Raw genomic sequence first — 20,874 nt, forward strand, 5'->3', positions numbered from 1 at the left:
CCTCACCATTTAAGTCGAACTGACAGGGGGGGGTAGATAACAGCTGATCGTCTGTGAAATAGCATAATTAAACTCATGTTTCAGCCATGTGTTTGCACTATAAATTAGTGAGTGGCTGTTTGAGAACAGTAAAATGTTATCGCTCGGCTACTCTGCAGTAAAAACAAGGCCAGGGCATCCCTTGAATCAATACACAACCGTGTACTGGCAAGAGTCAGTCTACTTATAGAGTGACCATATAATATCTCAGCCATTTCATTTCAGACAATTCAATTTATGCCAGGCAACTAACATCAACATGTCACAAACTGCTTCCTGTATTTTTAGACTCCTCGGTTACCTGGATTAACTTGGAATCACAAACAATAAATGAGGGGAAAAAATAGAGGACTGATATAGATGGGAAAGAAAGATATCAGAAAAAGGAAATAGAGTGAGATGTAAGTGGGAGGTGGGGTCATGTATTGGTCACTGAATGGATAATATCAATGCAGGGAAAAACTGGGACCAAGGCAATTAGAGGAAGCTACTCCAGAGACACGCTCGAAGAGAGAGACGTAGCGGTATTGGGTTGGAATCTTGTGACCTCCTGAGTGCCTGCTGGCCAAATGCACACACATACACAGGACATGCTCATCTGCTCACTCATTTATTTAGCTCTAAAACACTTTCACCAACTCTACACCAAGTGACACGGATACATCAGCATGTAGATGCACACAAACGGAAATAGATGTAGTGCAAATGTGTGCGCTGTGGTCCATTTAGAGATGTGGACTGGGTCGCATTTTAGTAGTCCTTAATTCATTTGTTGTTCTAATTTCAGTGTCTGCAATTTCCTTCAAATGAAAGGGGATCTGGTAGAAAGGGAAAAGTTAATCTCTTTAAATCATGCAGCATGCAGTGTGAATGAAATGCTTCACTTTTAGTGCTGTGACCTTTATAAAGAAGAAAAACCAATGGAGTAGACAAAGGACAGGAGGCAGGGGAGCCTTAAGCTCACAGAGCTCTTATGCATCAATGATTCATACAACACCAGAGATGTATGGATCAGCCAATTATTCGGCTTGTAAGGACTTTGCGAGTCTAATGCCGGTTTCATCGGTTGCAGTGGGTAATATCGCCATGGTGAGGTGTTCATTCTAAACAGTGGTCTTATTTTCACAGGCTTGTTAATGTAAGTTTGGGGCCGTAATGGCTTGTATGTGTGTATGTGTGTGTGTGTGTGTATGTGTGTGTGTGCCCATCACGAATAAGCAATGGAGTATTCGGACCATTAGGTAGCCCGGAGAGGGGGGGGGGGGGGGGGGGGGGGGGGGGGGGGGTAATATCCAGAGAAAAACTTCAGAATTTCCAATATTTAAGTCTTCAATATTCGAGAAAAGACACTTGGAATAGAAGATTAGAGTGGTAAATCTAAAATAGAAAAAAAAACTCACAAATGTACGACAGTATTCTCTGAGATTAGAGTGGTAAATTTAAGGAGAATTATTATTTTTTTGCACGGAACCATATCGCTTCACTTTGCAAGGTTGGATCAACTTCACCACACCACAGATGCCGCTGCTTGCCGTGTATTACGCCTGCGGTGAATGAACGAATCAAACTATACTTTGCAATCAGATTTAGCCACAAGAAAATACTTTCGCCCAGAATCACCACGTCATCATACGCATCCAGACATGAATTGAGCCTCTTCAGAAGAAAACAACATCGTGCTTTGGATGAGGCGATAGCTTTCGTGAATCAGGAAGTGCAACGCAATAGAGACGGAAGAATATCGCCTTGTTCCATACTGTTGCACCTCCACCATGTTTACCGGTGGCATCTGTGGAGTGATGAGTGTGATCCAACCTTGCAAAGTGAAGGGATGTGATTCCTTGAACAAAACAGAATACACACATCATTTCTTTCCCTGACCTTTACCGACGCTACGGTTACCTCTGGTGAGGCAATATAGAGCTGTTTCTTTTCTAAACCGTTGGGCAATAATAACTGCACATTAGAGCTAGAACAAATCATATCATCAACTATTTTGACGATTATTTAATCATTTCATTGGCTCCTTGCTTCCCAGATGACAGGATTTGTCGCTTTTCTTTTTCATGTATCGTTGTGAACTGAATATCTCTGGGATGTTGTAATGGACATTATTCACTATTTATTTTACATTGCATGGACTAAATGATTCAGCAATTAATCAAACAAAATCTGCAGATGAATCAATAATGACATTAATCGTAAGCCGTATTACAAAAGTGTTCCTCACACTGTGCAGTGATAACAGTTTGATTAAACCATGCTGAATATCCACTGTAGTTAGGCTTTGAAAAATAAATACAAAATCCATCACTGTACTTCACACAGTTTCTAAAAAGGGCAGGTTTTCCTCCTTTAACCGCCCCCACAATGCATCCATCATTTGACACAAAGCTTGCATCAGAGCGAAAGTGTGAGCTGTAAAGAAAATGGACAAAACAAGTTGGTGAACCCACATGACATGTAGATCTAACTTCAAAGGCCAATGACCAGTTCTTTACTATTGCAGTGTCAACTCAGTCTACAAAGCAACGCAGCAGGAGAGGACTGCTTCATCCAGCGTACACTCACTTCATGGTCAAAATGACTTGGATAAGTGTGTGTGTATGCGTTTGTGTGTAGGTGTATGTACTGCACACAGTAGGCAATACTGTATGCATGAGTCAATGTAGGGATTGGTTTGCATGTGTATGTACTGTAAGTGTGAGGATGGTTACATATATTTTTGTATGCATGACTGAGTGCGTGTTTGGTTGTTTGTAAGCATGTGTGCATGATATATGTGTGAATGCATGAGTGTGTGTGTTTTGCACATCCTCACATCGCACACTGAGAATTGGAGCATCATGTTTCATGGCCATGTAAAATGACAAAGGCTATGGAATGGGAGGGAGTTAAAAAGACGAGAGTGGTTGACATTTGTTCAGGATAACTTGCATGTAAAAAATACCAATGATGTAATTTGAATTTAGTTTTCACCATAACTTGATTAAAAGGTAGGTAAAATGTTTGAGGATAAGTTGGCTGCTAATTTACTCCACCAACTACCAAAACTAGTTTTAAATACATAGGAATATCTCCAAAGATAATATTGTGTAGTATATTATAACAATGTCCTTTTTCACACTTTTCTGTGTACTTTCTTGACTCTTAAGTTTGGTTCAGTTGGACGACCCCTTAGCACTGAATGTAAATGAGCAGATTGGACTTGGAGGCTAAGGCTGTAGCACCAACTCCCCCCCCCCCCCCCCGTCCTTCAGATGTGAAATCCAATTTACAGAAAGGGCGTATGTGGTTAATATCAGATTACATTTTAAATGAAGGTTAGTGTTGATTAGTGGCTTTCATTGGAACACTGATCTCCTATTACTGCAGCCCCGATGTAGAGAGAGGGGGGGAGTGTGCTGGAGAGAGAATGATCAAAGTCAAGAGAAAGGAGGGAAATGATCAGAGAGAGCAAGTGCAGGGACAAGAGAAAGTAGTGGGACGGCAAGAAAACAAGAGGATATGAAAATAAAATCCATGTAGCATTAAGTAAAACAAACACAGGGAGCTTGTGACAAGTCTAACGTTCAAAGAGGATTCTCATAGCAGACTTTATGCAAATTCAGAACATTTGAAAAGTAAAAGGTGAATCACAGTAAATGAATGAATTTGGTTCCTCTGATTAACGAGTAGCTTGTGGGGTTTTGAAAAGCTGCTGTGGGAATGGACAAGCAACAGGGGCCGACACCGACTTACGACATACATCCATGCTTTCTGCTTGGAGGCATGCAGCAGTGAGCGGAAACATTACACGAATGCCTTCTTTACAAATAGAAAAAGCAGGAGCAGTTACCATAACGTAAAGGCCATATAAAAAGAACATCTTCCTGTATCCTCTCATATCTCATACACCGACTTTTCCATCACATTCAAGTGGGAAAGATTGTTTTGTGATACTGCCTCTATTTTGTGTACCTATAGAGTAAGTTTATGTGACTGAGATTTCTTATTATAGGGGTCTGATGTAGACGCTGCTGCAAAGTGAAACTGGAGTGGATGTGTTCTCTCTCTCTTGGCTGTGTGAAGGGGAAGAAAGGGCCTGTTAAATGTGGAACCATTAACGCAGTCTAGACTGCGGGTCTGTCAGTGCCGTGGGGGGAAGAAATACAGCGGGACACCATAGGAAATTGCCACTTTCTTCCAACAGGCCTCTCTTAATGGTTGTTTAGTAGACGACACATTGGGCATTAAAAATACCGCCAGTGGCTAGTGCCACATCTCAACTAACGATTGCGGAGAAGGGAGGCAGATAAAAAGATGGAGAGGGAGGAGGAGAGTTTGGGATGCACAGAGCGTGGGGCTGAACTTGACAGCAAACTCTGAGCTTATTTCCTCTGTGGCCGTTTATTCAAAAGCTGGGTCAGGCCACAAAGGTAAGGGGTGTGAAATTTAAAAACAGGCAGCCAAATTATGTGGAGCGCATAGTTGACTTCTGAAAGCTTCTGAATTGACTTTTCTAATTTTACAAGACGGCTACTGGCTGTGTAAGGTTGCAATATAAAGTCATTGCAATGGTACGCTCAGTTAAATTATGAGCTTTAGCGAGTTTAGTGGCCTCCAAAACACCAGAATTTTGATTAATTCTGGCAAAACAATTTCTAGATGTTTGAAAACAACAACTCTATAGTCTGTTTGCATGCCTCTATGTGCTAAGGCAAAAGAAAATGAACTTTTATACACAACAGTATATTTGACCATGCAGCCATTTATCTCTCAACACCTGTTCAATTATGTTGGACCAGCATTAAGATTACCGGCAATGCACGTGCATCTGTCATGACCGCGTCTCTTCCGCTATGAGACGCCCTGCTGTAGGCCTCACGGCACAGATTTTGCTCCGTCGATCTTTGGTTTAATTAATAAAATAAAACGGAAAAATAAAAATAGCTGCATTCCAGTGCCAGGACCATAATAGTGTGCATACTGGGACACATAAATGGAGCAGATTTGACTATGAAATGCCACATTTCTTCTGTGACAAAGGTCTAATTTGTTCCCCCATGACTGTATCTGTGCTTATGACCATCTGCTGCCTTTTTTACTGCTTTCCTCCTGCCTCAGTCTAAAGGACTGGATGGGTTTGCCTGTCTGACTGATTCTTTGTTTTCAACCTGCCGTTTGACCTAATACGTTTTTATCACACCTGTTTTGTCTCCCGAGGCTGCTTTTGGATACCACATATGTACTCCGGTGATTCAATTTAGGGTGGGAGGTCGGGAGGAAAATCAAACTGAAATAAAAAGAAACTTCCTTTTGCCTGATGAAAATGTAGAAGGACAAAAAGGGTGATGAAAACATCATTATTGTTATGCATGGATCTTTACAAACACGTCCAAAACACGAGCAAAAGCAATCCCATCAGACAGTTCCAGCTTCACAAGACGCCCTCCGAGAGCAAAAACATATTGACCACCAATCAATCAACGGCCAGTCAAGAGCAAGGGTCACTAATTGAACGGAAGAATGGAATTGTCGGAAAAAAAATCAAATGGTGGCTGTTGCTGCGTAGGTGTTTTTTACTGTTTGATTGCCATGTCCAGTGTAAACTAGCATGCACGTTTGCTGTAAACAGCTGTTTCAACCCCACACAACCACAACACAGGCGTCAACACAAATGTTCTTTAATATCACAACTGGTTCCTCACGTGTACTGTTCCACTGAAACTAGGAGACTTTCTCTGTGTAGCTTATGGGAGTTACATTGATAATCACCACTTACGGCTCTTAAATAACTGTTTTCTCATATATTGAGTGTTTCTCACAGGACGTCTTAGGTTTAGCTCTCTCTGCGTCATTATTGCAGAATGGCTTTCACAAGCCAGATAAAATACAATGTGTCTTTTGTTGTCTAGGGTACTTCCTGTTGTGTTTTGGTTAGGTGGCTATTCTCTATCTTCCTTTAGGGATCAATACTCTTTAACTTATTACTGATATAAATCAAGTTAAAGACATGCGTGCTTAATGAGATGCCACAAGATGGCAAGATAAGCAGAACAATGCACATGAGGGTCTGAGATGATGGACTTACAATATGAGGGGGAGGGAGGGAGGGAGAGAGAAAGAGAGAGAGACATATTAATGTGTTTTTCCCCCAGCCACTTTTAAGGTGACATTAAAGTCATTGTCAGTATTGTATATAATGCTGGGCGGTATACCGGTTCAAAAGAAATGGAAGACGTCAGTAGTATTTGAAATGGGCTTTATAAATCAAGGCTACACAAAGTGTGAGAGACGTCATGCTGTGATGAGAGGCTCTGCTTCAACAGTTTGTGTTTTTCGATGAAAGAGTAGCTTTAATGTCGAAAATGACTGAGTCAAACTTTATCCACAGAACATAAATGCCCTGCATCCTGTGTAGGTGGTCTGTATGTCCTCATGGTCCTTGTATTAGTGAGTACCTGAATAGAGGATCCGGTCTCTCAAATTGAAGCATGACAAGTGATCACAGCCTTCACAGTTAAGTGCGTAATTTAAACCTGAAGTGTACTATAATTCACAACATGAAATGCACAGCCAGAAAAAGTAACTCAGAGCCTTGAGTTCGGCGTCAGTCACACAGAGCCTGCTGCCTTGATGAAGCACGGCTCTCTGTGGTTGAGCCAGTGACTCACAACCAGAGCTGACAATCAAAAGGAAAAACTTTTTGAACTTGAACATTGAAACTGACGGACAATGAGCACTGCAAGTGGAGAGCCCGTTATGCATCATTTGATCATTTTGGCAGTTTGAATCACACCAAAGTATCTATCGAATAAAAGTAAAGTGAAAGTGAATGACTGAAAGGAAGGTCGGTATGTGTGTTGGCGTTCGTGCAGCTGTGCTTGTGTGTATATCGTGGCCGGTGAGTGAAATCCAGCTCAGGGCAATAGAGGCTTTCCATTAAAAGATCATGTAGCAAGGGACTAGAGACAAATTAGACTACTCTGAAGTAGAAAAATCAGTGTGACCTTGGATTGCACACTCAAACACTTCAGTCGCGGACACACACACACCGATGTATCGAATTGAGTGGCTTTCTGTTCCTGAATGTTTGTGTGCATATGTATGATTGCGTTTGTATTACTACATGTGTCTTTTTTTTAAGGCGAGGTCACTGACTGAAAAAGAGAATTGAATGAGAGGGACAGGTAGACAGAGGCCTAGAGAGAGACAGACAGACAGACGGGAGGGGGGGGGGGGGGGGGGGGGGGGCACCTGGGAAATTACGTTTGCTGCCGCCGCTGCCTCAAGCATGAAATTGAAGCCGTCCGACAATCTAACTCACTGGATCCTTCCCGTTCATATTCCAAAATAATTAACTAGCCCAACCTCCATGCCTCCATGCCATAATACGCTAACCTGCCTGTTGTCTCAGCACACCTCAGTACACAGGAGCAGGTGGAAGTGATGACAGCAGGAAAAGAGAGACATGCAGGGGGAGGGAGGTACAAGTTTCAACTTCAGTTGTCACCAAGGGACAGTTACACTGATAACTTGGGTCAGTGCTGGATAATAAATAACGAGAGTTATCTTTGATTAAATTGATCAATTTCACACAGTTTAAATATAAATACAAATCTATATAGGATTTACATTAATATGCAACGGGTCATCTGGGCATAAAAATGGCTCATCACCAACAAATACATGCATAATATGTATTTTAATGCACTTGAAAATGTTGTTGCCAAAACGGTATTCTTCAAAACAAATGGAACAGCTAACTTCATATATAACTTAATATAAGGTCTACAGCCATAGTAAAGGCTTTGTGACGATACTCACATGTGTGGACAGTAACGAACGCCATGTCAGCTTAGCATATTAGCATGCTAACATTTGTTAAACAGCACGAAAGACAAAGTACTGTTGAGATATTTCACTGGATAAGGGAAACATTTGACCCGCTGGTGGCACTAAATGAAGAGTCACCGGGGTGAGTAGGCATTGCTCTCTAGGAACCACGGATATCTGTACAACGTATGGAAATCCATCCAATATTTAGCTTATAAAATATTTAAACTAAAGTGGGGGACTGACATTGCTCTCCCTAGAGCCTTGCCACTGTAGCATGGAAGATGGTGGTAATATACCACACTGAATTTCACAGCAGGTATTGAAACATGACTAAGAGGCACAGCATACAACAGTAACCAGGTATGAGAGTGTTGAGATACAGTATGTAGTCATAGAGTGACTCCAACATCCTGCAGTCATGATTGAAAAAACACCATTTGGCTTCTTCCTCCCTATATAAACATTTAGGAGGCAATAGTTGCAATACCTGTTTGACTAAGCAGTGCCAAGGGTAGGAACAGTTGTCTAGTTAATATTGTCGCTACAGTTTTCTCCTCAGTGGGGATTTATTTACCATATGAAAAATAAACTGAAGAGGTCAGTAGCGATTGGATAGGAGCTCTTTAAATCAAGGCTACCCAGAGTGGGAGAGAAGTCATGCTGTGATGAGAGACTCTGCTTTGAGAGTTTGTGTCTTTAGATGAATGGGTTTCATCAGACGGAATGAAAGAAGTAGCAAAGTGTGAACTCGTCGCCGTTTCAATGCCCAGTGGTGCTGGGTAAGTTGGTGAAAGCATCTAAATCAGATAATCAGTAAAAACGCCGAACACATCAGCTTTTACGAATGTGTAACGCTATATTTACAACATTTACTGACTCATTTAGCTTAGCCTTCTGCTGACAGAGAAATATTTTTTACAGTGTAAAAGGTGTTGAGCTCGGGGCCCTGCACAGATAAACAACAAAGTTTAGTTTGTTTCACTGAACTAAATGCAGGTCTTCATATCAAAGAACCAACCATTCTTTTTCTTTTTTCTTCTTCTTTTGAATAAATGAAAAAATGACTGCTTTCATTTCACAATAGCTGACCCGAAGGGGTGGAACGACTCTTCTGTTTCTCAGCGTTATCTCAAAATGCTCTACCGTGTGCGACTTGAGATTACTCGACTTCCAAAGTCACCAAAATTCTCATTTGTGTTTGTCTTTCTTCCACTCATTATGTTTCACAATGAGTTTGGAGGCTTTCCAGTACAGCCTTTGTCAGCATGCCTCCGAGTATGAAACATGCCCGAGTAGACTTGTCATGATTAGATTTCTTACGTTGATGATACAAGACTTTAATGTTATGAATATAGAACAGCCTCCAAATAACACGAAGCTTAAGCACTCTCCAACAGTTCTAACTCTACATCCAACATTTTTAAGCATGAATTCGACTGGCGGGGAGTGTGGTCCAATATGTGGTTATGAGTGTCTCCATGCTGCAATTCAATAACCCACAGAGGAACTTGGGTGGCGAGAAGGGCTCTTTTTAAATCCCTGGAGCGTAGATATGCAGCAGCAGAGCCGAAAGAGTGCACGCACAGAGATGGAGTTCAGGCAACACTTCAGAGACGCAGCTCCTCTAATCAGCACTGATTGTTGAACTGCAGGATCTCGCTGATGCCACTCAGAGTAAATGGATACTGACTTTGTAATGTCTAGACCCAGAATATCAGAGCTTTGATGTCTGGCACAGGGATTATGAACTGGTCGCCCACGTTATGTAAATTAAAATGTGAAGACGTACAAATAACCCAACGGTATCCTATGATGGGTGAACAGTTCATTCTGTGTAATTCAGTGGTGAAACAACAATAAAGGTGCTCAAGAGAACTTCACAACTTTTCAGGTGTGTATGAGAAGAGATTTTAATCGGACCCAATATGATTGGATCAGGATGTTTTTATTGTTCAAGAGATTAAAACCAGGGGAAATCAAAACTGCTGCTCAACCTCAAATAAATCAAAATGTTTGCCGTGAATATAAACTATTAAACTGATGATTGTGATGCCTTTGTGTGTTGCTGTTTTTAGGACATTTGACTCTAAATATTAAACATGATCTTAACTAGTTCCTGCACTTAAAAAAAAGTTACATTTACAACATATACAAGTTCACAAGTTATAAGGGAGTTTTCGTTAAAGTGACAAGTTCATTGAACTTTTTGAGACTGTTTGGAAAACAATAAATCAACTGAACTTCACCCAGTCCAAATATATTTTGGCTGTTTATTTGTTGTTTTTCTTGTATATTGAAATGAATAACTGTCACTTATTCAGTAATCTAGTGACTTTATGGTACATCTAATACTACTAATGATGCTAAGGGGGGGATGTCTGCACTTAAGATCGGTGCAGAATATTGTGTGCAGAAACGCACACTATTTCGTGCATCAATTGATTGAACATTTTCTCCAGAATCCCCTCCAGGCCCAGAATCATTTTCAGATGTGTAATTACAGACACCTCCCTGGGAGCGTGTGTGTGTGTGTGTGTGTGTGTGTGTGTGTGTGTGTGTGTGTGTGTGTGTGTGTGTGTGTGTGTGTGTGTAAGGCAGGGGGAGGTCCAGAGGCGTCATCGGAGGTCCATAGTTAATCAGCAGTCGACCAGAGGTCCTGGGGATCAGCCCATCGATTCCCTCCCAGGGAAATCAATTGAAGCGAAGGCATTGCTTAAACTGAACTCGGATCAGAAAATGGAGGCCATGCAGCAGGGGAAGACCAAGAGGACAGAGAAGAGGATGTGATACGAGATGGTAGGCTCGCAGAGAGAGGTTCAGAGGCTGGTAGGGGATGAAACAGACAGATCGGTGTGATATCAACAAGGAAAAAGATGCAGAGCAAAGAAGAAAGGACAAAAGAAGGCTGATAAGACACGGTGGTGGTGACAGCTGTGACATGACAATATAGAGATGAATAACAAAGACAAATCCAGAATAAACAAATGCGTGATGCTGCTATACAAGGAATTAGGAGTCATTGAATGGTACAGCATCTATAGGAGATTATGGGCTGACGCGTTAAACAATGCTCTCCGTCACTATCATCAAAACACAGAAGGAGGGAATACATTTTGGCAGAGACTTGTAAAAGGTATGCCAAGGCCAAATTTAATTTAATTGAATCTGTCATCAATCGGTACACAATGACATGGCAGAAGATTTAGACAGATAGCTGTCTCTTTATATCTACTCATCGTGGGAAAATTACAAGATTGTTGCATCTAATTTATGAAGCAACTTGATTCAAAAATGTTTTTTAAGAAGATAACCAGCCCTGCCCTGAATGTTTTTTGCATATTAGTCGATTCTAAAGATTTCTCACCTACTGCATATCCACTACACTGTTTTCTGACGAAAGGATACACATTCACAAGCACACACACATTCTTCTGCATGACAACAAACACACGCACAGCTGTGAGGATCAATGTGGCTGAGAACGTTGGAGAACTCACAGCGTCCGACCTTGATTGGACATAATGAGACTTAACCACAAGTCCACTAATCTGATGAAATGACTCACAGATTCACCTTGTGACGAATACTAAATACAAGCATCGACCCAATCTTTATACACACACTTATTCCAGTTACAGGGATCACACACACACACACACACACACACACACACACACACACACACACACACACACACACACGCGCGTCCTTGGCCTATCCCAATCAGACTTATTACTTTGAGAATCTTCAAAGGACTCTTTGATCACCTCTTTAAAAATCATCTTCATACAAATTGCAAATAGGAGCTGGCCTGTAGATACAGCCATATGGAACGTTTTGTGATCGTAGACAGAAGTGGAACGACTGACCTCTAGCAGTTCTGTGACTTATCTTTGGAAGAAACACTGGTTCTGTGGGATATTCATACTTGAGCCCCTGTGAGTATGTCTGGATTCTACTCCTCTTGCCTCAGGAGTTGACCAGTTTCAACTCTGCTGTTGAAACACTTGCTCGTGATGTTCACAAAGCCCCATACAACTCGTCTGATTCCCAATGAGAGGACTTCCAAACTCTGCCAAACTGGTCAAACCCACTCGAGCACTGTTTTGGTGTTGGGATAGGTACAGGTTATAAGATTAAATATAAACCGACGGCACTGTTCAGCTCTTGATGCTGCTTTCAGGCAGTTATACAACTCCGGAAAGTTACCATGGCATCGGAATTATCAAGGTAGGTGCTATAAGGTATTTAACCTGGATTGCTTCACTGGAAAATCCTGATCTTCTCTTCTTTTTTATCCCCCCAATGGCGCCCAGGCTGTGCCAACACAGTTGTCTGGATGAGAAGCATCCGTTTTGTTTTTTGTCGATGTGAACATGAAAAGCTCAGTCCTACAAAATTGGGCTGCTTCAGAAAGGCTGCAGGACAACGCATTGACTTATAAAACAGACAAAGCGACTGCAGAACAGCTTGATTATGGATCTCCTTTACCGAATAGTATGATGTATCAAGCAGTTTTAACATTCGGGGCACAGTTTCTCCCACAATACATCAATTTATCTCACTCAACTTTCCTCAAGTGTTTTCTCACTAAGTCATTGACTCTCTTTTTCAAAGCCACTGAAGACTCCGACACTCCACTCTCCTCGAGTTGTTTTGGTATCTTATGAAAACTCTTCCATCCGAATCTGAAACTCAAAATAAAAAGTTCAAAAGTTCATAAACTTGCAGAGCTGTAGCTCCTGAAATGCCTCGTGTCAGAATAGTAATTTAACCTCTACGGTCACATCTTTCACAGTCCAGTACATGTCCTTTAATGCTGTCTTTTTGGTTTTCATCCTTTAAAAAGGAACAATGTGTAACATTCAGGGGAGTTTATTGGCAGATATTGAATATAATATTCAAAACTATGTTTTAATCAGTGTTTAATCACCCAAAACTAAGAATCATTATGTTTTCCTGAGCTATAGAAAAAGCATTTTATATATAGCCTTTCGCGTTTGACGTAGTGATGAGTCCTGAAACCCGGTATTAAAATGGGCCCCGGTGCCAAATACTTAAAGATCATAGTATTGGTAAGCCCTGGCGTTACTGGTACTTTTCATTAGTACTTTTTAATGTTTTGATTTCATTTATTACCACGCTGCAGCGCGTATTTGCTCTGCTCTCTCTGACGGGCTGAGCTCCTCCAACTACACACACACATAGACACAAACACAACCATGCAGGAAGTGCGAGCAGATATGCCGTTGTGGTAAAATGAACCAGGTGCAGTGAAGGATACGGCAACTACGCTTATTGTTACTCTTCGTGCAATACAATATTTGCGAGTAAAAAGCCAATACTCAATCTATCAATCTATCAATCAATACATATGTGAACATGCAAAACAAAAGTGGTATCAGTAACAGTCACAGTACTGTAACGGTAACAGTTATTTAACAACATCAGAAAACTATTTGCAACGCGATACTTATGTTGTTTTTCTTTATCCCCCAAAAATAACCAAGACACAGACATTGGTCTTTGTAGTTTTCCAACGATTATTCCAGCCAACAAACTAAAAAAACTTGAAAGCAATTTTCTGAGACAATGTCCAAGAAAGGTTGACACTGAGACCGAGCATCCTTGGATATATTTTAAACTGACGGAAACGTGTGTGTGTGCATGTGTGTGTCGAGGTCAACTAGAATAAACACATGACTGAAAAAGGGACTAGACTAGTTACATCATGCTGGTGTGGCATGTTTTGGAAAATTCATGTATTTTTTAAATTATTTTTACAAGCATGAATGAGCTCACACTCACACACACACACACACACACACACACACACACACACACACACACACACACACACACAGACTTAAACTTGTAGCACATTTGAGACTTTGACTGAGTCAAATGTGTGTGTGTTTCCTGACCTCCCATTGTGTGTTCATGGCCTTCTCTCTGTCTGTATTTGCATGCTTGCTTTGGCAGCACTGTTTGTCTGTGGTTGTGTTTGTGTGGCTACTTACTGCAGATTGCATCAGCCTCGTCTGAACCGTCCGCACACTCCGGTTCTCCATCACAGCGCCACCTGGCAGGGACACACTGTCCATTCTTACAGGCAAAGTCTGTGGTGGCACAAGTCTTCTTTGCTGTGGAGACAAAAGGTAACACGCAACATTACTCCACGAGCCAAAGTAAAGTAAAGCAGTAGAGCTACTCTCTGCTGGTCGTTAATATGTATAGTGAATCAACTCATTCCCCGTTATTAACACAGTGGCTGATATATTACATATTAAATGGGTCAGCACATAAAATGATGTCCGAGTCACCTTCACAAAATGAACACACTGACTGACAAATGATTAAACATTTAGTAAGTACACAAGTAAGTAAGTACGTAAGTAAACAAACGTTTGATAATCCACTTTACAAAGGAGAAACGGTACGCAATTAAATTTTGCAGTCCAATTTGAATTCAACCATCAGCTTGTTTACGTGCAACTTGTAACGGGAGACATGAGAGAACAGCAGGTGTTTTATTAGCGAGCCTTTGTTAGTGTTGGTTCTTTGAGTCGGCATAAGTGGATCAGGGCTGTTAAGTCAGGTGAGACTCTGGAAGTTTCACACCGAGACACCTTTAACGTGACAAAGATCCAGTGTGGATGAAGAAGTCTCCAGTCTCCTGCTGAATCCAATACTTAAGCTCTACATTGTGGAACATATTGTTTAAATTCTTTTCATGAGGGCCGAACTGATTTGTTAGATCATCAACATTGTGGGTAGATAAATGTACTCGTGAAATGTGACTCATCAAGAATTGAAGTTTCATAAAGTTGGCATGGGAATAGCAACATATTATATTTGACAACCTGGAACAGATTTTGAGCATTATCTGAAGAATGAATCCAGTAAATGGGCTTATAGGTGGATGCTCGGGTGGAGGAGCACAGTTTTCAAGCCGAGCGGTTTGCTTTTAGGCAGAGTGAACGAGCAGTGCGTGACAGCTTAAGTAGTTTGCAAGAGCGCGTTGGATGTATGGTGCAGTGAATAGAGCAGCACCCCTCTAGTTGTCTGCCTAAACTGGCTCAGAGGTTTTGCGCCATCTTAACACCCCATGATCCACCTTCAAGGTCCGGTCCGGTCTTTGCAAAACCGGCTCTGCCGCCGTCTAGTTTTCCCGATAGCCTATGGACTCCAAAGGTTTTGTGCCATAGCTTTCGCCAAGAAAAGGAGAACATTGAAGCACTTGAGTCTGTCACGGGCAGAAGTAAAAAAAAATCCCTCTCCTTGACAGCGAGAGTCACTGAACAAGAGAAAGCACTCGCTTGCCGTGTTAGCAATGCCTTGTCTCGCCATGATGAAATATAATGTGCAATGAAGGGGGATGACAAATGGCAAGAGTGTGTGTGTGTAAAAAACAGTGAGTGATACTGTTCCATTTTCTTTCATGTGAGCCTGGTGTTAAACCGCCTCAGCGACCTGCGGTTAGAACCAGCTGAAAATGTGGGTTGCAGAGTGAGTGTCTAAAGCAATGCAATGTAGTGTGTGCGATGTTAACTAAATCATGTTTTCAATCACATGGGATTACAACACTTATAGCTTCAACTACAGTATGAGATTGGTTTCTATGATGGAAGAATAACAAACAAATATGAAGCCAAGAAAGAGACGAGGTATAGTCTCTATCAGTTTATGTGAACATGTGATGACAGCCCAATTATTCCCGAGATGGTTATTGAGCAGAAAAAAACATCAACTCTTCAAACGACTTGTCAAATAAAAATAGATACGCAAAATCGCTTTGTTGAGGTTTGATTTGAGGTCACAACTGTCCCTGGTCTCTCCAATTTGAAGAAAGATGCCCATTCTAAACCTGGAATTTCAGACCAGGAATACAAAAAAAAAAATGGATGATCCATAGAAAAGCAGCCTATTCACATTTAAGGAATTTAAACCAAAAATATTTTTAAAAGAAGTCACACTACCCATTTCATTAAATATTTACAAATTAGGAATTGAATCGCCAAAACACAACACAATTCTTTAGCTGAACCCTCACTCTCCCTTTTGAAAAACAAAACAAAGACAGACCATTCATAATGTAATCACCAAATATCTTTTTCATTGTTCATTTCTCACTACCAGGGCTCATCTGTCAGTACATAATGTAATGAGAGACATAATTGTTTACAGTCACAAGTATTAAAAGTACCAGGTTCAAACTTCTACAGTATAAATGTTCACCAAGAACCTAAAAAGCTAATTATACAGAAAAGGTGTCTGTTCTGTTCAATACAAAGCAGAGCCCCAATGCTTCGTGCCATATACTTTGCTTTTACAAGGATTTAGCTGGGCAGCATCAGCACGCTGATGTAAACTGCTGAACTACACAAGGAATCAGTCCAACCCTGGCACTGTGTATTATATACAGTCCTATTTCACTTAGCAAGGGAAACGCGAGCCAGCTTATTAGCTTGTTGTTTATGTGTGTAGCCTTGGATGTCCTACGGTGTGAGGTAAAAGGCGGTGTTGTGACTGATTATACAAGTGGGAGCCATAATAATGAAGAGCATGCTCGAGGAACTGACAGCATCGCAGCTTTTGGGACCAATACTTTCTATATGTATATATGAATGCACTTGTATGGATGACAACGCATGAATGATTGAAGAAAACATAGAGACAACCACATATTCAACAGTGCACAGTATTGATTCTAAGTAGAGTGGGGGAAAAAAAAGAGTCTTAAAACAGGAGAAAGATGAAATTAAAGAAGGTGTAGACCTAGAATAAATGAAAAGCGTGTCCCTAAGGGATCACAGAGCAGTCAGAGCCAAAGACAAAGGTGAATAGAAAGAAAGGGGAGAGAACAGGGAATGGGTACAGAAACGAAAGGGGAAGAGGCTGCTGAGGTGGGGTCTAGTATAATGGCACCAGTCTTCACAAAAGGACTGAATAAATCCATCTCCTTCCCAGGATCTTAGCATAAATCCCATCTCTTCCTGCCAACCCTCCTGGTTTGTTTCCTCTCCATCATTTCTTCCATCTCTGCCTACAGCCTGATAACACAGCCAGCTGGTAGCCACACACACACACAGAGCTATATATACTGTATACACTGAGCAGTGTAATTCACAATACTGTAACGTAGATCACAACAGAGGTGATATCAGACACCCACAAGTTACAGTTTTCTTTCATATCATATCTCATGTCACTGGTCATTATAATACTCTATTCAGTCGGGGAAGCAAAATGGTACAGGTGACAAACCGGCTTACATCATGTCACACTCAAGAGGATTAATTAAAATGCAAAAGCCAGCGAGCGTATAAGCCCATATCAATTTCCTACAACCCTTCCCTTGACTCGCATTTTTCTTATCCTGAGGACATAAAAGGAAATAATATGATTCACCTTGGCCCCGTCTTATTCTGGGGGCCAAAGGCATTGGGTAGCCGATTTTCCTCTGTGAGCAAATACAATATGCTTTCAATTAACCTTTGGATGAATGATGTTACTCTCATGTTTATTGAACAGTGGCAATGGACAAAGATTTTTTTTTAAAACACACAGCATAGTGAGAAACTGTAATTCAGTAATCTAGAGACACTGCAGGGGAGGTTTTGTGGAATGTATGATGATAAGTGGACATTTTTAATCATTTTTAAAATGAGACTGGATGATTAAAGAACTCATAAGTTAAGTATGAAGACTTTACTTTGAAAATGGCATCCCCACTAGAAGCACGAAATGGTAGTGTTTCAATAAAGCCCATTATGGAAAGCTATTATCATCCATCTTGGAAACTGAGGATTACATATATGGGAGTGCAGTCATTTGTAGTTTTGAATACTGAATGGATGGTGATTAGTTTTATGCAGGGAAATCTTCCCACAGATGTGTTTACAATACAACATATTGGCAAGAAAGTGTTCATGTCATAAAATAAGCATGCAAATAAAAATACATTTTTAATCTGCTAAAAGGCACAGGAACTGACACCAGGAATGAAGAAAACCCCACTATATAGAGAGAATGAACAACAATACATGTAGAAGTTCACATATTCCACACAGATGTATTCTAAACGGTGGACGAACATAAAGAGAGATCACAAAATGGTGAAATATGTGGACATGTGTGTTGAAACAAACGTGTGAAAAATCAGCACATAAAAAAAGAAAATGTCCCCAAGCCTCTCAAGAGTTGCTGATGCACACACAAACAGCCGCTTACATTTACATTCTGATGCACCGCGACCTGTCGTATACGAGTGTCATCCATATGGAACAGCCTGAACCCGTCTTATGAGGTGTGAGCGTGAATGTGCAGGAGACAAACACTAGGCAACCATGCACACGCATTCTGTGCACACACACACCCTTACCTACCAAGCAACTCTCCTCCTAGATCTGAAGTATGATGTTGTTTTATTCCTCTTTCCCCATATGATAAAAGTGATTCATATTTATGCGAAATAGCACACAGACCAGAAAAGTTCTAGCTTGCTCAGTAGATGGTTTTATCTGCAATCTCGAGTGAGTCATCACTAACTTTGAACTCTTTCAAATTGCACCGTATCATGCAGTACTGTTCGTTAAACAACACATGCACAATGACATCTATTTCTTTTGACATTTATTTTGTCAATAACTTGGTATAATATGATTGGAGGATGCCAATTTGCTTTACTTTTATTTCTAGAAAGGGGCAATAACATTACGTGATCCCTCCATGAATATTAAACTTTTATTAGGGCCATGCAAGGCCAAACCATTATAATAATGCCCATTAAAGAGATGCATGTGGGAGACCATATATTCGGAGTACACTTAAAAGGTGTAACTACTGTTCACCTTCTCTATAGACATAGTGTGTTAATCTTGCACTGACATTCAACTAATGTCACGCTCTGCAGACCTCCATGATCAATGAGTGACTAGGCTGACCTACTCATGTTGACCTCCACCCCATCCACTCAATATACACACACACACGCACACACACACACGCACGCACGCACGCGCGCTGGCCTCTTAGGATTCTTCGTCACATACTCCTGACGACATGATCATTCGACCTGGGAACAGGTGAAGGTCAGTCTCAACCTTCAAGTCATTCAATTTACACACCTCATTACACACACACACACACACACACACACACACACACATACACACACACATGCCCACACATAGTGAAAGGGAAATGGAAATATAACATCCAACAGCACAATAATGGCTAAGGGAACACTGTGTCGCCTTTAATTAGGATTTGTTGACTGCAGTCCCTGAAATGTTGATTTGCTCCAGTAACAAAAGGTCTGGAACAGACAACAGGCGCTGTAGTGAGATTATTTACCAGTCTTCAGTCAGCGACACGGACACTCTTTAATCTGCTTAAGTTCCAAGTGCAAAAGAACAAAGCTGGTATTCTTTGCGGACCAGCCTTTGAGTTGATAAAAGCATATATATATATATATATATATATATTTATTGTATGAATGGCACATTCTTTTTTAAGTTGATTTAAGGACAGTGTGGGTTCTCTGTTTGCATTTTATTTTGGTAAGTCTAATGTTAGATCCAGATACAATGTAACGGTGTCTTACTGTATTCAAGCAAATTAAAAGCTGAAGTGTCTTTACAGTCTGTAATTTCTGGTAAAGTAAGTCATATAACGTTGGATAGCCAAAAATGATTTAGCCCGGTTGACAAAATTTAAACTTGAGCATATGTATATACATATTTATAACTCCATCCATGCCTGACTGTATTTGAACTGTATCTATATTCTCTATATTCAGTATTCAAACTAAAAAGTTTGCACAAAAATCATCAAAATATCCCTTTAATGATTCTAAATAAATATGTATAAACCAAGACCCTACCAAATCAACTCTGGCCTTACTTCTTTCCAAAATAAACAATACGATTTATCCTGACCAAGGCATCTAAATAGAGCAAGCCAGAGTAATTCGGTTTAAAATAACCCAGTTGAAATAAACCACAAGAAACAAGAAGAGAAACAAAAGAAAAGCCCAAACTGGCCAATTCCGTTCTTTGTACATGAAATCTGGAGAAAAGCCAGAGGAAACACTGTGGTAACCACGTCGCTCTGCTCAGGTATTCCATTACTTAGATTGTGATCAAACTACGTTGGGCTATTGGCACGTAATAGAAAAGTCCATTTGTTAATGCTGAATAAAGATCATCTTTGTGAACTGATGATTATGAAAATGAACCTGGTTTTGGCCTCAGCCTTTTCAGTTGGAGTTACCTACTTCCTCATTGTAAAGACTTGTATTTACTTCTCACATTATTCTCAGAATTACATGAAAGTCTAAATGGCACACAATATTAAGGTCTTGTTATTTTGTTAAAAAAAACTAAATGTGGGGGGACTAAATGTGTTTTCTTTTGAAGGGCCATGGGGCTGCCCCAGAGTTAATCTGTAAATGACTGTATGCTCTTAAAAGCCAGGTAGACAGACAGACACACACACACACACACACACACACACACACACCTTTCTTGAAAACACCGGCAGGGAAAAGACAAAAAAATAGCACAATATGTATCTGGCTGTAAACAACTCTGAGGACCCAGGAAGGAGCAAGCAAGTACAAGAAGCAAAGGGAGAAAAATAACAGACATAAAGAGAAGAGAGCTAGAGAGAATGGAGAAAGAAAGAATGGGGGAGGAAGAGGAGAGGAAATAGATGGTCCTCTACATTGTTGTGATCGGCTAAAGAGCTAAAGAACGTAGCGTGTCAGTAGAGGGGAAGAGGCCGTTAATCAGCGAGCAAACTGTGAGGGAGTGGCGAATACTCGGTGAATCGTGTGTTTGTGTGGACGAGACACAGAGAGAGGGATGGAGAAAAGTAGACAAGTATAATATTGGTCTTTTGAGGAGATTAAAGCCCTGTCCAGTTTCCCAATAATCTGATGGAGACAGAGAGATATCGTGGAGAAAGGACTAGAATACAACAAGAGCAGAGTGCTGCAAGAAAGAACAG

At 40.8% G+C, this 20,874-nt stretch overlaps 1 protein-coding gene across 1 annotated transcript in view; it reads right to left on the reverse strand.

The window, feature by feature from the left end:
* The window catches only part of lrp8 (low density lipoprotein receptor-related protein 8, apolipoprotein e receptor), a gene marked incomplete at both ends in the record, with an annotated part of 146,469 nt that overhangs the window by 57,815 nt on the left and 67,780 nt on the right, over positions 1-20,874 (reverse strand). Inside the window, one exon of the mRNA XM_079157710.1 lies at positions 13,881-14,003. Within this exon, the coding sequence (XP_079013836.1) occupies positions 13,881-14,003 (123 nt within the window). The remainder of the gene's footprint in view (positions 1-13,880; positions 14,004-20,874) is intronic.

The sequence above is a fragment of the Pholis gunnellus genome, assembly GCF_910591455.1.
Source record: "Pholis gunnellus genome assembly, chromosome: 4".
NCBI lineage: Eukaryota > Metazoa > Chordata > Actinopteri > Perciformes > Pholidae > Pholis > Pholis gunnellus.